At 28.4% G+C, this 17,555-nt stretch overlaps 1 protein-coding gene across 1 annotated transcript in view; it reads right to left on the reverse strand.

Moving 5' to 3' along the window:
* Nucleotides 1–4,518: 4,518 nt before the first annotated feature.
* Nucleotides 4,519–17,555, reverse strand: part of Rab8 (RAS oncogene family member Rab8) — a 28,130-nt gene continuing 15,093 nt past the window's right edge. Inside the window, exons 4-7 of the mRNA XM_067275371.1 lie at nt 16,997–17,074; nt 12,039–12,128; nt 9,728–9,844; nt 4,519–6,672 (exon numbers count right to left, since the gene is read on the reverse strand). Of these exons, the coding sequence (XP_067131472.1) occupies nt 6,580–6,672; nt 9,728–9,844; nt 12,039–12,128; nt 16,997–17,074 (378 nt within the window). The 3' untranslated portion in view covers nt 4,519–6,579. The remainder of the gene's footprint in view (nt 6,673–9,727; nt 9,845–12,038; nt 12,129–16,996; nt 17,075–17,555) is intronic.

The raw sequence follows: 17,555 nt of genomic DNA on the forward strand, positions 1-17,555 counted from the left end.
ACGTTTGTAACACCTGAATAGGGGCCAGTTTCCCTTACAAGACCTCCCAGAAGGCATTTCCCTTCACGTAACATCGCGTACCAGAGAAGGCAACGGGGAAGCACTCTGGTTGTAGCTTCCCCAGGATACACCTCGGTGCTTTACTAACCACTTATTAACCTGTGCCAGGTGCTCGCCGACGTCAGGATTTCCGATATGGCACGCAGAGAGAGCGGCATTAAATGCATAGAGGGAGACAAACAAATAAAAACAAAGTTGCAGAGTTCAAGAAAAGATACAAATGGACCAGGATATTAGCCAAATATTCTAAATATCCAAACAGTAGATGTTTAAATGGATTTCAAGTTACATAATTTAAGTTTCTTTACTTTCCAAGCTGTTTTGTATGCATAATAGAGGAAAGTATTGGAATTGTGTCAAATTTGACCATCTGGATTTTTTGCAAATCTCCACATTTTGAGACCACCCGAAACCAAGAGTTAAAAAAAAATTTCACGTGGAGGTGTCTATTCATTTTTACCCCATCCTGAGATATTAATTAAGAAATGAAATTTGGCATGGTAGCTTGCATATAAGGAGAATAATGCTATTAAATTTTGGTGGTTAAAGGTCAATCAGGTGGCGAGATAGTGGGTAATCACATTGTATCTGAAGAGGACTTAACAAGTAAAAACTTCATTAATATTTAAAATTTTTATAAAGACTCATCACTACTCTCGAAATTAAAAATATAAAATGGCAAAATGCTTAATTACTTAAGTTTTTTTATAACAAAATCTCATAACGGCAACTCATTTTGTTGTTTTTTTTTATTAGGAAAAGAAAAACAAATATTTAAGCAAATTGACTCCTCATCAAATATATTCTTTTTAACATGGATAGAAAAAATTTGAAAAACATACATGTAAATGGATAACTCAGACTTTCATGAAGTGTATGCAAAATACATGCTTTAATGCTTTTGATTTCACAGAATATTGAAAAGTTAAAAAGTATTTGGGAAGAGTAACATTTTTTATCTAAAATTCTTTTAGACTATTTTATGCAATTTCATAAACTATAATTTAATATTAAAGTAGTTATATACAAAGGATCAAATTTAATTGTAAGAAAATCAATTAGAGATTTTTTTTTATTGCAAAATCTCATTATAGCAAATTAAATTCTATGTAAAAATAAATACATTTATCACTCAACTTTGACTTTTCCCTGTAACAGCTTTTGGAAATAAATATATATCAATTTTAGGGAAATTTACAATACTTTAACAAAAAAGTTTTAGTAAAGTCTTGTTTAAAAAATAGTCTTTGCCAATTTATTCTAAAGCCGGTAATGAGGTGTCTTCAGTCTGTATGCATAATTTCTAATTTTAAACAACAAAATTTTTGCATTTAGTCTTTTTAAATTTCCTTTTTAGCAAAAAACTGAATTTTGAATGTTGTTATGATGAGCTCAAAGTCCAAAAGGAAGAAAATGAAGTCACTCTACAAACAGTAAATTTTGTATGGGTAAAACTGTATTCATTAAACTCTATGATCATTAAACTCATTTGTGATAAATTGAATTGGCTCTTGCAAGAGAATGGCTTCCAGAATGTTGAATTTTTGCAATCCCATGACAGTTCACTTAACATGAGTTCTTTAATTGAGTATTGAACACAAGACTGTGTTATTTATTAAACACTTGGCTTTTTCTACCTTTATTTAGTTGATATGGGTACATTCACTCATTTCAGACAGTAAAAACACAGTTTCAGGAACAATTAAACTATAAGTTTTTGTCACAGAAACAGCAAATTCCATCAAGAAGGAGAAAATTTACATGTACAACTCAACAAATGAACACTACATACGTTGAAAGGAAGCAAGTTGACTGAAGAGGGGCAAAATGCCCGAAACGAGTAAATGTACCCGTATCAACTAAATAAAGGTGGAAAAAGCCAAGTATTTAATAAATAACACAGTCTTGTGTTCAATACTCAATACACAGTAAAAACACAGTTTCGGGAACAATTAAACTATGAGTTCTTTAATACAAACATAGGTTCTCTAATGAAGAGAAAGCAAAAGAAACTTTGGGCATTACCAAGATAAAATAAAATTGAACAATGCAGACAAGAAAACATTGTCCATAAATTTTCAAAAATAATTCATAGTTTGTTAGTTTCAAAAATGCTATTGCATGTATTTTGGTACCTTGCAAGATGATTTACAGATAGGCGGACACCTTAACCGCTCGGCCATCTTGCCGTCGGTTTGGAGGACCCGGGAACAAATCGGACAGGTTGAAAAAACCCAGGAATTTTTCGGGAGTAGTCTTTCTGGTTCCATCTTTTGTGTTGTGGAGTTAATAAAATTCTGTCTCCAACCTTGAATTTTATTATTGGTAAAATGAAATATGAAAACTATTTTTAATTAGTATCTAAAGAATTTTCTTAGAAAATGGACACTTCAAAAAATTTAGATGTCAAAGATGTTCATTTATAAAGGCCATTTCACACCAGTATTGTGTATTGCATGCAATGTACTCTATGCTTTCAGAAAATAACTTATTACTTTATGCAAATATATTCGCGTTATATAGAAGGTATGGCTCTCTAGGGGACTATGCTGGACTCAATAAGTTTTTGCTATTACCTGACGATTGTGTATACTTGCTCAAAATTATGAAGTTTGAAAAAAGAGGTTTTTAAATTGTACTATAAATTTGATTTTAGGCAAGTATCTGTAGGGAATTAACTATTTCTATAGTAGTCAGAAGAGGCGAAACTATTTCATAGGTTAAGTTATTGTCATTTATCAAGTCACTATTTTTTGCATTTTATTCTGTTTAATTTATCAAAAATTAATTAAATTTAACAAACTAATAATTAAGTGGAATTCGTTTGACTGATTAAGACAGTATGTTTATGTATTGAAAAGTTTTTCCAAGGTAAATTCATTATATTCATTTTTTGATTCTCACCATAAATTTTAGTATAAGTTTTTAGAAATTTTAGGTAAAAATATTTAGCTACCTAATGCCATCTTTCTTATAAAAGAAATTGGCGATATATTTTTTAAAAAAATCCAGCAACCAGTTGCATAATTTTCCTGGCTGTTATTTTTTTAGTAAAATCTTATTACTAATTATAATGAAAAAAATTGTGGGAGAACCATCTGTTAAACTTTATAAAAAAATGCTTGTATTTTTAATTATAAAATGGCAGAAAACTTAATTTTGAGGATAGACGAGATTTTTATAAAATTCTAAATGCTAACAATGAGAAAAATCTTCATTAAGTTCAACCCTAATTGAGATATTGACACAACCCCATCTCCACATCCCGTTGACCTCTAACCACCAAAATTTAATAGCTTGTATAGAAGGGGACATTAATAAACAAAATTTGGCATAACATCAATCATTATTTCATTTAATATCTCAGGATGGGGTAGACACCAACACAATTTCTTCTTTTTTACTTTAAGTTCAGGTGATCTGAAAATATAGAGTTGTGTCAAATTTGACACAATTCCAATAAGCAACAACTGGGAAAGCAAAAGGAAAAGGTTGGAGTCAGAATTGTACATTTCAAATTTGCTGGAGTTAAGACTATTTGTTTACCAATTCTACCACACTGCCCAAAATGGACTTGATTGTGGGAATTAAGAAAGCCTTTTAGAGTAAAAAGAAAAAAAAACAAATGAACAAACTATCTTGAATTTCTTTAACCCAGATATGAAAAGATATCTGTAAAGTGAGATATATCATGAATTTTGTACAAAAGTATTATGCTCAATGATTTTCTTCTCTTATCTGTTTTAGACATGGATTCAGAAGGTACTGTACAGTACATTGCTTGACTATATAAATTTCTAGAAAATGACTCCTACATTCTCCTTTATCATTAACCACTTTCCATCATATTAATTCTTAACTTCTTTTGGTAAGTGCAAAAAGTACTTTATTATATCTTCTGTTCAGATTGTCATTCGTTACTAATATAAATTGAGAAAAAAAAATGTAAACTTTTTATTGATCTGAAAACTTTGTATATCGTCAGTCGAGATGAAATGCATCATTATTTTTACTCATATCATTGAAATTAATGGGATGTGCTTATTCGTTGATGACTTTTTGCTTTGCAAGAGTTCAGGAATGAATTAGTCATTAAGTAAGGGATAAGCACTGTACTGTATAAATTTATTATGATTACTATACTGTACTTAAATACATTATATAAAATTTTGTTTTGTTTTTATTTGCCAACTCTATATTTTCAAAAAGTGTAAAAAGAAATACCAAAACTAATTTTATGATAAAAATCTGAGATTACAGCAAACTGTCTGCTTTGATAAGTAGCGAGACTTCAAATTATGATCATCATCTATGATCATAACAGTAAAATCTGTATCCTTATGAAGTCAAGGAAGATATTCTTTGCTCTATTGGTATATACGAATATACTAATCAGAAATTCAATAGCACTAAAATATATTGTCATTGTCAGAAAAGATACACAGATTACCAAAAAGATATAATCAACATTTTTTTTTTATTACAAATTAATATTTTGGACACGATTTTGAATATTAGAAACTTAAATGGTTCACAAAAGTTAATATTTACAATGACAATCTAATGTTTCATCACTTTTTTTTTGGAAAAAATTATACAAATTTCAGTGTGGCAGGGTTTAGTATTTCTTTCTAAAATTAGATGCATAATATGATATATAATAGAACCTTTAAAATCTTACCCTGCTTAATCCATTTGCTATCAAACTTTTTCATCTCAAATTACCACAGATACCATCAAGAATTAATGTTTTTTTTTCAATATAAAAACATTACCACTGTATGGAACGTGTGGTCCAAAGACGCTCAGGTTTGGCACTCCCGCGACTGTCGTCCGAATGACTTCTGGATAATTCGGACCAACAATTAGGTTCCATGTAGTCTCGTTCTGCTTTTACAGAGGTAATGCAAATTTTCACGTTTCAAATGACCGACAAACAAAATTGTAAAATTCAATATTGATACACAGTAGATATACATTTATATATATATATGATATTAAATTATCTAACAATAAGTAAACATTAAATATTAAAATAAATTTCATTTAAAATATAAAAAATATTTTTATACATATTACAATAGTTTTTACGATATAAACAAAACTCCAGCAAACAATGTAATTGTTTCTTAAGTTTATCCACAATCAAGGCAAGAAGTGATGTAAATACATATAAATCAAGGCAGAATTAATGCGTTTTAATTTTATGATATTCTTCACGGTGCAATCTTGCAGTGGCACAACAGTATAAGAACCACTAGAAACTGGTTAAAATATGGTCCAAAGTCATAAAAGTCTGGTTTGTTTCTTATCTATCAATACACTATTATAATTAATTTCATTCCAAATTTTAGAAAAATGGGATTTCAAATCAAATGTAGAAAATTATGATTTTCAGATATGTTAATTTTTTTGCATTTACAAAGAGTAAAACATCAAATCTGCCCAATAGAAATATAGCTTATTTTTTAAGATCGATATTACAAATATATAATAAATGTGATACGGAATAAAAGGTTTTAACATCGATATTCTATTTCCGATAGAATATTCTATTCAACTGGAAAAATTATATTTAAAACATTTAATAGCATTTTATCATACATATAAACTATTTAAATATATATTTAATACTTATGTGCAAATAAATTTTTACATAAATAATTAATTATTTAACAATACTGTCACAAATCAATTCCCTTAATTATTGCATTCATGATAAAATTATGCAAAAGACTTGTTCAAATTTACAATTTTTGGTATTCGTAAAAATTTAAATTTCAAAAATATAATATAGAGATCAGGATATTGACTATAAATTAAAAGTTATTAATGTATAATTTCTCTATTTCAGATTTGTATAAAAAGATTAATTTATGAATTTAAATCCAAAATGGAATTTGTTCTAATACAATAATACAATTCACTTAGTAGGCATTGTTTTTATATACATATTTAATCTATCACAGCAATAATAGGATACTTAGTAATGACAAAGATTAATGACATTTCAGATTTAATTAAAACTTTTTTGTTCTTACTGATACTTTTTAGGAGCTGTTGCATTTTGGAACTCTTAAAATTTATAAAACATCAGCTCTAAGACAATAGCTGATAAAAATCAGCAAATTACCAAAATTTTTTAAATATGTTTTGTTAAAATCTATTGTAAACAAACATTAAACAGAAAAAAGTCTTTATAATTACATATCATAATTCAAATACAAACCTCCAAACAAAACAGCTAGCTTATCAATTATTGCTTCTTGTCATACTATATATCAAATCAGAAATAAAAAATTATTTTTGTTTTGAAGTTTATCTGATATGCAGTTTTTCAGAAGTAAAATGGACAGTTCATATATATATCTTCAGAAAGAACTGCAAATGAGATGCCATTTTAAATTTTCTTTTGTGAGTATGTTTATAAAACAAACTGCCACTTTTAACATTTTTCACAATATAGTGGCAAAAGTGGTTTTCATAACTGTATAATAATAGATGGAGATTTTTAAATTATCATAGAATTCGACAGAACCAACGAGGTGTCTTCTTTGGTGGATCGATGGGTTTCAAGTGGCAACTTCCACTTTTTGGAGGATTGTTTGCTTCCTGTGTATGGAATTAAAATTTTTAAATACTGTATATCAATTATATGTTATACATTCTAATTCAAATAATAAAACTTAACATTACATTTTTACATGAATTAATTTTATACAAAGCTTAAAACTTATCTTTTTCTCTCATCAAATAAGTACCACTATAACTGATAATTCATTACAAGGAAACTTCAAACTGATTGTTCCATTTAGTTACTTATATTTTTGAAGAAATTTATATCATAATTAAAGAATGATATCAAATCTAATCTCTTCGTAGACTGCATTTCATAACAAACATACACACTCAAAACACCTTGTAAGAGTGCAGCCGTATTTATTACCAAATTCGAACATCTTCGGTCATGTTTAATGACCTTTAGGGGCTGTCCATAAATTACATAAGGGCGATTTTGGCCATACTAGACCCCCTCCCATCCCTGTGTAAGAAACCGTAATATTTTCTTTGATCCCCCTCCCCTTCCCTATCTTACGTAATATTTAGGCATGATTTTATAGAAAGATTCTAACAAAAAAAATTTTTCTTATGAAACCCTAAAAATCTTATGTCCAAAATATATAATTATTAATTAGTTAATTAATATGTACTATTATTTATAAAAGACTATGTGAACAAATTTAAAAATATAAAAATTTAATAAATTCCAATGATCAATTTATTTTAAGAACTTTATTTTTTTAATTATTAACAATCTTTTTATTGTTATTATTATTATCATTAATCAACGTCATAATATTCATTTTTATATAAATTTTAATTTTCACAAAAGGACACAAAAAACTTTGACAGATCGACTAGCTAGTGCATGTGTAAACAGAAACATCATACAAAATAAAACAAGAGAGAATAGAAACCACATTCCGTTGCTATATGAATTACATCTTAGCTAAGGCCAAAAAAATAAATTACATGCTGCTAAAATGTGCTAGATGCACTTGGGGACTAAATCATAAAGCTTGTAAAACTCTTATAATGGAGTAATACAACCAATGCTACTTTACGCAGCCTCTAGCTGGGGTCATGCAACTAGTAAAAATTCAGTAGCAAGTAAATTACTCTCTCTTCAAAGACAGTTTGCTATCAGAATTTCAAAGTGCTGCAGAACTGTTTCTACTAATGCCTCTCTGATACTAGCAGAGCTCCTTCCTTTGCCACTATGTATGGTAGAAAAGGTTCTAAACTACTACATCAGAACTACAAACATCAAGGCTCAACAACAATCTCTACTCCTATCTACGGCTGTTCATATGCTACCACATTGCAATTACCCTACTATCTATGATCATCACCCTGTAAACAAGGTTATCCCCAGGGTACATTTGGGGTCGTCTGCTTCCTCCATGGATAATCATACAGACATTAATGTCTACACAGATGGGTCTAAAAGCCCCCTTCATGTTGGCTCAAGTATCTATCTTCCTCCAAACTGAATATTTTGTCCAAAATATGTTAGAAGGTACAGATATCTCCAACATACCTCCATCTATCAAGCTAAAGAAGATGCTGACTACCAAGCTGTTCAATGGGCCACTTCACTACCAAACAAAACTCTGTCTATCAACATTTACAGTGATTATCAGTCTGTCTTAAAAGCTCTATTAAATCCCAATTGCAATAGCAATAAAATCACGTATATCCAGCACCATATTAAAAATCTTGTAAATAAGATAACTTTTATATTTTTTTCCTGGCCATGCTGGCATACTTGGAAATGAAAAAGCCAACTTTGAGGCTAAGTCAGCTGCAAAGGACTATCACTGACTTGGACTACATATCCCTCACATCCCTCTCTCACATAGCAGCTTTACAAATTATATTGATGACAATGCTATGCAAAAGTGGAATCAACAATGGTTGAACAGTAAAACTGGTAGAATAACAAAACTTTATTTTCCTAGTGTTGAATGCAGGCTCTCATCGCCATTTAAAGATTTAATGTTTGCTACTGCTCAACTTCTTACTGAGCATGATAAGTTTAGAAGCTACCTGGTGATGTATAACTGGGCAGAAACTACCTCTTGCTTTTGCTCTACAGAAAACCTAGACACCGTCTACCATATGATCTATCATTGTCCAATTTACGATCAATACACCCATAGACTTATTCTGAAAATAGAAATCTTTACACTTGGTTTCCGGTAGTCATGTCCACTCGATAAGCTTGTTCAGAAGCCACTGTTTGATGCTTTTTACAATTATGTTCACTAAACATGGAAGAAAAGATTATTCATAATATCTAGTTTTACATTTTAGTTTTCACTAAAAGCCGAATACTAATTGTATGTTTACTTTGTATCGTGTATTTTGGTTTATGTATTCTTAGTACCCATAGGAGTGGTGCACTTATTCTAATAAAACAAAGAAACCACCACACAGCTTTTCTCCCATGATAAAAAATGTGTAGAGCATAAGTCTGCTAGCATTATTATTTTATCACATCACACAAGATGGCGTTAGTACAACAAGTGTTCTTAATAGAAACCGCCAAATTCAAAACTCCACCACTCAACAAGATAAAAAAAATATAAATAAGAATATTATATAAGACGAGATCTATTACCCCCTACCTGAGTAAGAAATCCTTGACCCCCACCCACCACAAAATACCTTATGTAATTTATGGACGGCCCCTTATCAAGAACAAATGAAAAAATTGAAATCGATTTTTTCATTTGTTCTTGATAAAGGTCATTAAACATGACCGAAAATGTTCGAATTTGGTAATAAATATGGCTGCACTCTTACAAGGTGTTTTGAGTGTATATGTTTGATATCAAATCTGATTTTTATTTTAATTAAATAAGGTATAAGTAACATTGAAAATATGAGGTGAGAAAGAAAAAGAATAAGAATAAACTGATATTATTTAATATATTTTATAATTCTTATATATTAAAAAATTATAAAATTGTTTTTCTGCTTTAAAACATTAAACAGTAATTCAAAATAAATACAAGTAGATCTTGCATTACTTCTTGTTCTAATATCTTTTATTAACATTCAGAAAGTTATTTCTATATAAATATTGTTATTTAATACTCACTAATTTTTTTTCCATTTTTGCTTTAATATCTCTTGCTAAGACATAGAAAGCTTCTTCTACATTAATACTGGATTTTGCACTTGTTTCCATAAATTTTATTCCATATTCAATAGCCAACTAAGAAAAATTTTTTCATATTAATTTTTATATTTAACTTGATGTGGTGATGATAATTATAAAAATATCTAAGTAACCCCTAAGTCAACTAAAAAGGATTCATGTGACAAAATTTATATAACACAGTGTTAATTTTTACTACAAATTCTATTTACATACCAATTATTATTATTATACAGATCTTACGCAAGAAATTTAAACATCACATTCAGGAGACCATTCTATTAAATATATTAGAAGATAACAAGCCACAGATAAATATTCATGAATAATAGAAAAATTGCTGTACTTGTTAACTTATGCAATGGAGCTTGATCACAGTAAATAGCATTTCATACAAGTTATGATTTTTATATATCACATTTGTTCTGTCACAATATTCTCTGTTTAGTTCATTCTTTAGATTACAGCTATATCTATCAATCAAATGACAAGTTTAAATATAATCAGTTTATCTGTAATATTTTATATGGAATAAGTGAATGAGCAAGAAATAAGCATCTTGTTTAATAGTTAAACTATTGAATTTATTGTATTTATATTACTATATTCTTTATCTTTTTTTAAAATTTTGGTGACTATTTAATTAGATAAAATACAATTTTGTTCACGTGTCAAGTTAGCAATAAAACTTGATCCCAATTTTTAATAAAAATATTATTGCTCCTATAACCATTAAATATCATTTACATTGTTTTAAATTATTTTTATATTTTAAGTACAGTGGAACCTCGCTTAACGAGCACCTCTCACAATGAATAATTCGCATAATGAACAAAACAAATTGTAAAAAAATGACTCGCTTAGTGAGTGATGAGGAGAAAGTCTTGTATTGTGCACATGCTATATCAGTCTGTGTTCAGCACTCGTTCCACTAGCATCAGGGCCCACCAGTGGCCAAGCAGTCTTCATACCCTGAACACTGGGAGTTCGATCGTGGGTTTGCACCTTGCTCAGACAGGCTGACCACAGAGTTTTCCAGGTTTTCTCCATGTCTGTAACACCTAAAGAAACCATTTTCCCTTAAAAGACCTCCCGGAAGGCAAAGGCATCCCCCTAGGCAGATTGCCCAAGTGTAGCATTGCCATAACTTAAACAAACAAACATCCATTAGCATCTTAGTATAGCTTGTGATCACACACAAGCAACACCAAGATGCTAGTGGAATGAGTGCTGAACACACTTTTTCCAAACTTATGTTCAGACATATTAGATATAAAAATCAACAACCATAGCTTGTGATATAATTAACATGCCAAACAATAAGCCAAATTCTTGGGTTATGTAAAGGCTATAATTAAATATTAGAAATTGATTAATTTGACTAGAAGTAGGCAGTTATGCTGCCATCTTGATTTAAATTTAATGACCAATTCCAAATTAAATTTTAAAAATTATAAATAATTAATTTTTAATTTAGACATTATTAAATTTAATACGAGACGGAAGCATAACTGCCTACCTCTAGTCAAATTAATTTCTAATATTTAATTATAGCCTTTACATGCCCAAAAATTTGGCATATTGTTTGACTGAGATGTTTGAGACATGTTTTCATTTTTTTTTTGTTTTCTGAAAATCAAATTTGCATTCCAGGTTGGTTCATTCCACACTAGAAGAAATGATGACGACTCATACTCCTTAACAATGTATATCATACTGTGTAATTTTCTTTGAATAAACATTATACTTAAATATTAAAATATTTGAGTTTTTTTTCAGCATGGAACGCATTATCATATTTTACATTCATTTATATGGGAAAAATTGTTTTGCTTAATAAGTGTTTTGAATTATGAGTAAGATTCTGGAATGAATTATGCTTGTTAAGCAAGGTTCCACTGTATATCAAACATTGGTGATGTTTTTTATATTTTAATAACATTTAGATAACTTTTTAGAATCCAGAAATGCATTCATAAATTTTTTCCTGTAAAGGTTAATGGTAATAAGAATTTCATTTTACTAAATATCATTTAATAGATTAAGAAAAATAAATTATTTTTAAGAAATGTTGCTATTTCTATCCCACTTAAATTCAAAAATAATTATTATTCACTTAATGAAAAACAAATATTACAATTACGATAAAAATCAATATATAAGATTTTAATAATTTTTAATTATGAAAAAATTAATATTAACAACTCTATTTTGTGCTTTATTACATTCAGTTCTAATAGCAAATACTTACTTGTTCTCCTCTCTCTTTAGAAACCTGTCTGTATTCATTTCTATCACATTTATTACCCAAAATCATTTTCTCTACATCAGCAGAAGCATGCTTAAAATAATTAAAAATTTATATAAATAATTAAACTGAATTATATAAATCAAAATATGGTACTTATTAATTAAATCATACAATGCTTGTTGTATCATGCTGTGTGTCACATTGCATAGTAACATTTCACAGCAGAATTGAAAAAGCATACCAATCTAAAATTTAAAATCCAAATTTATTTGAATTTAACAAGCATTTTTTTTTAGCAAATTAATTCAGTTAATAATAAAAAAAAGCAGCACTAATAATTTTTCGTTGTTATTGTACAAAAAGCACGGTATTCAAAAATTCCTGATAAGATTTTTTTTAGATAACCAGAATGAATTTTCTTAAATCTTAGTCAAATACATTTTTGTTAATTTAATTAGATAAGTAAAAGTAATTCTATTTACCATACTTTTCTTAAAATAACAATTCACATGTAAAAATTATAGACAAAACTTAAATGAAAACAATTCAATCTCAAAACTCAAATCTAAAGAAATGACAAAACTAATCTTTAATCTGGGCTTTTGTATATTAACCGACACACCAAAATCACCTGCAAATTGTTTTGTCACAACTCCAATAACTTGCTTTTAATACACTTAGCATAATTGCATTTTATTACCTTTTTCTGAAAAAACACTGGAAATATAATATACCATATTCCTGCAGAATACAAACAAAACCTTGTTATTTCTTATGTGAGATCCAGGGGGGTTAATTACATTTAAACCTTGAAATTAAGAAAGTGGAAAAACCTCAGTTTTTCTAACACCTGGCATTTCCATTGTCCTCTGGCCCAATAGATAAAAACAATCAAATATCCTTACAAAATCAACAATCGTTAACATTGTTTTGAATAAGTTTCGAGAATAAATCCAAACATATGGTTATTAATGGGGAAAAACGTCAAAATCGGCTAAATTATGAGATAAGAGTCACAACACCTCATTGATGACTTCTAAGAACTTCAAATTTGCTTGCCTTTGCCAAAAAGAGTTGCAACACCTGGCAAGAAAATATCAACAATCTGGTTAGATCATCAAATTCTTACAGCCCGTCCAGGCCAGTGAGGCATCTCAACCTTTGACTGCGATAAATCAAGTCGCCCGAGTAAAGTCTCCCATGCTCAGGAAGGATAAAAAGGACTCAAACCTGTTCATCAGGGGGGGCACTCTCCAAGAAGCAACCAGCCCAGCTTCTGTCCATCCCAGCTCTTGTCCTCCCTATAAAGTCTAACGACGACTTTATACTATGAGAAGTCAACTAATCAGCTACCTACCAGGAGAATTAGAGAATTGTAAACGCTCTCTCTCTCAGTTGACTTAGAATCTAAGTTAGATTTAGTCTTTAAGAAAATAGGTACCTGAATTATCCATCTCGGGTCTAATTTAAACAAAACTAATGTTAATGACATGTAACCTTAAGTTTCGTCTTCTGTAATCTTTTACGTTACATATATTAAATGTTATCAAGTTATCTAAATGGTTGTAGTATCTCGTGTATCACTGACACCTTATTGACAATTTCACTACCCCTCCCACTCTAACTACAGAGCACCCTCCTATTTGAACATTTTGTTGGAAGAATATATCTGAATACTTGCGAGTTAGGATGTGCAGAAATATTATCCTAACTGGTGTCAAGACCTGATGTCGAAGGAATCTTACAATCCCGATGACACCTAATAGAATAGCCATTCAGTGACAAAGTGAGTGGCCTTTACCAGGCTGATGTCAGAGAAAGCTTCTCACACTTATATAAATTGGATATAGTGAACAAATACATTATTCCCCTCAACAGCATATCTAACATCAAACTACATTTCATTCCAACAGATAATGAATTATTTGTAAAATAATTTTTTTCTTAAAACTTTAATGCTAATATTAAAAACAAAAGCAATTTTTAAAATTTTAGAAACAAATAATTCTTACTTAGATTTCAATTTTTACATACTTTGAATTACTTTAAAAGCATAATGCAATGCTTTTTTTATTTCAAAGGCAATGTGACTTGTGATCCAATAAAATATATATCACAATGCCAGAATATGACATGCAATGCATTATGTGGTGACTTAAGTAATAAGTACCCAAAATATAAGAATTAAACAAAGTTTTAATTATTATTAATCATCTCTTAATTTAAAGGTTAGATAACATTAAATAAAATACAGTTATTGATATACAACAATACATAGTCATTTACTGAATTCAATTCAACTGATATCAATATATGTTCATTTTAGCTCATACTTTCTAGGTAATAAGAATTTTTAGTTTTTTAAAAAGAGTTGATACACTAGATAAGTTATTTAATTTATTTGAAATTATGATTCATTATAATGGAAAAAAATACTCTTTGTAAATGAAAACTTTTAAGAGAAACAGTTTAATATACCATACAAAAATGGATTTAACTCTACAGCTTTTCTTTAGCAAAATAATCAAAGCCTTATCTATTTTTTTAAATATAACTATAATTAATGAACAAAATTTTTAAAAACTTACACTTTAAAATCTAGTTACTGATTTTAAAATTTTTAATTGTTGTTAATTTGAAGGCAAAGCTATTTACAAATGTTCATTATTTTAATGATAAAAATTTTCAAGTTAGATGTTTCTACATCTCAAGTGAATAATGTACAAATTACAGAAACAAAATAAACACGATGCATTTAAACATCTTATTAAAATCTGTAAAAACTATTTTTTCAAGAGTTTTAAATCATACACATATCCAATTATATTGTGCATGTATTTGATTGTATTTATAAATTTAATTTTGCCATTATCAGCTTTCATCCGAATCTTCCAGAATATCAGAAGTTTTACAGTATCCATTCAAAACACTATTATATAACTTATTATGTCAAAAACAAGTCAGATTTTAATCCATGTGATTTTTGGTTACAGAAACATTTAAGTATAGTTTATTGAGGAAATGTTACAAATATGGCAGCCTATATTACACTATGTGAGAAGCATCACAGAGGATCAATTATGGTCAGTCACTAAACAAACTGTTCATTGTCTTCATGTTATATACCTTTAGCAGATTATATTGTACACAGTGATAGCAAGTCCTATTTGCACTAAAATCATTTAAGCAGTTAAGAAAAGAAGCCTTTCCTAATTTATATTTGCATTCCTCTCACAACTGACCAAAGAATGTGTGACAAAAATCCTGAATTTTCATCCACTATTGATAATATGTTAATTATCACACAAGAAACTAGAGTAGCTAAACAGAACACCTTTATTCAACATGTCTGCTGGATGAACAAAAGGTAAAAAGTGGGTCAGCGAGTAATGGTTACACAATAAATAAGAATCTGCTGTTACTCAAGCACCCCATCATGGTCAACACAACAGTATAACATAGTTAAACCAATTAACATACCATAAATTTAAATAATGAAATGGAGATAGAGGATGTGTAGTTGGACATTGTGCAGAGTAAACGCTCATGACAAAATGAATTGATCAATTGATCAAGTGATTTTGGTCAATTGATAAGATACAACCAGCAGAAAATTTATAAATTATTTTATTTGCTTTATATCAAAGAAAGGTCAATTGTAAGTTTTGTTCTTTTATTATTTGTAAGATATATATTGTGTTTTTTTTTGTATTTTTATTTTTAGCCTGAGGAGTGAAGTAATGTATGAGAAAACATTCGCCCGAAATGCACTGCTTGATAAAAGCATTTTTTTCTGAGCTTTTACTTGATGTAAGTTCTTTGTCTCTGATTAAAACAGAAAAGAATATTTTTAGTTTTATGCTTGGTTTTACATCATAAGCAATAAATAAGGTTACATCCATACCATTATACATTATGAAAAAAAACACTGAAAATCAACATGTTCATTGAAAACAAAGATTTTAGAAAAATCCAACATATGTCCCAAATACCTTACCACAAAACTACCAGACTTTGGTATCCTCCCAATCTAGTCTTTACTCAATAGAAAACTTTACTTACAACTCAGTTTCTCTTTGAAAAAATCAGTTCATAATCTCTATGATTTGGTGACTACTAAGAACTTATTAAAATCTAACAAATTTTTTAAGATCTTCAAAATCAAAGTTTGTTACACTATTTTTTCATATCACAAACTCCAAAGAATCATAAAAGAAAAAGATTCATACATAAATAGCTTTAAAGTTTAAACAGCATCTGTAATAAGTTAAAAGATGTAGGACCAAAAGAATGAATGTTAGTCTTCACAAAAAATCCATATTTGGAATGGATTCAGAACCAACAAAATAAAATGGACAGTTGGACACTCACATGTTAAATCAGATTATGTACTTGTCTTTGGTTTCGGCTGACAAAGAATGCTCTTTTTTAATGCACAAGAATTTCCTTTCAGATCACATGCAAAATTTCACTTTCAGTACCATAGAAAAATGTCATTATTCTAATGATTGTATTGCAGAATAAATCAGAAGGCTTTTATAATTAAAATGATTTATTATAAACTAGTAATAATCAAAAAATACTATTAATTTGTACTGTACATTTTTGGTTAGGATGAGTATTTGTTTTCAGTTTGTCTTGTTTGTACAGTACATCATTTCTTTACATAAACACAGTTATATATCCCCCAACTATTTCCAAATTCTCTGTCAATTTTTTTCCCAACTAAACTAGGTTTTAGTCCAAAATTCTCAGCTGTGATCATCTTAGAATTGAAATAGAATATTAAACTGTCCATTAATACATTTTATATTTATTTTAAAAAATGACAAACTTAAAATAATCAGATCAAATTAAAGAATTAAATATATTATTCTAAAATAATTTTAAAATTGTTGAAAATAAATATATGCTTAATGCATTTGATGATAATCATTTTATTATAATCAATATATTACCTCTTCTATATTCCTTATCCAATTTTTTATATTTTCAAATGATTTTTCACTTGTTACATCATATACTAACATAATACCCTAAAATATACAAAAATAAAATTTTATTTTATTTTAGACAAAATTTTTAAAGTTTTAAGTATTTACTAAAAAAATTGTTTAAATATTATTTAATTTATCTTAATAGTTATCTAAAGATTGTAAAAATTTGCAATGTCTGACATACAACTAATAAAAATACAACAAACACATAATTTAAATTGAAGTTATATATATAACACTATTATACTGTATAGCAGCACACTTTAAAAAAATAGATGTTAAAGTTTTTATTAGTCAATAACAAACTATGACAATTTATACCATTGTATAATTACTTCTAAAAAGGCTTTCAATCTAGGACTGCATATTAATTGTCATACTTATATTTTTTTAATTAAATGATAAATTCAAACTAAAAATTAAATATTTTAAAGAATTCATCATCTTTAAACTTTAAAATGTCCAAAAAAACCACATGTTCTTTTATTATAATTATTATTTATCAACTTAGGTGAATTGA

The sequence above is a fragment of the Centruroides vittatus genome, unplaced genomic scaffold, assembly GCF_030686945.1.
Source record: "Centruroides vittatus isolate TY-2023 unplaced genomic scaffold, ASM3068694v2 contig_1154, whole genome shotgun sequence".
Taxonomy (NCBI): Eukaryota; Metazoa; Arthropoda; class Arachnida; order Scorpiones; family Buthidae; genus Centruroides; species Centruroides vittatus.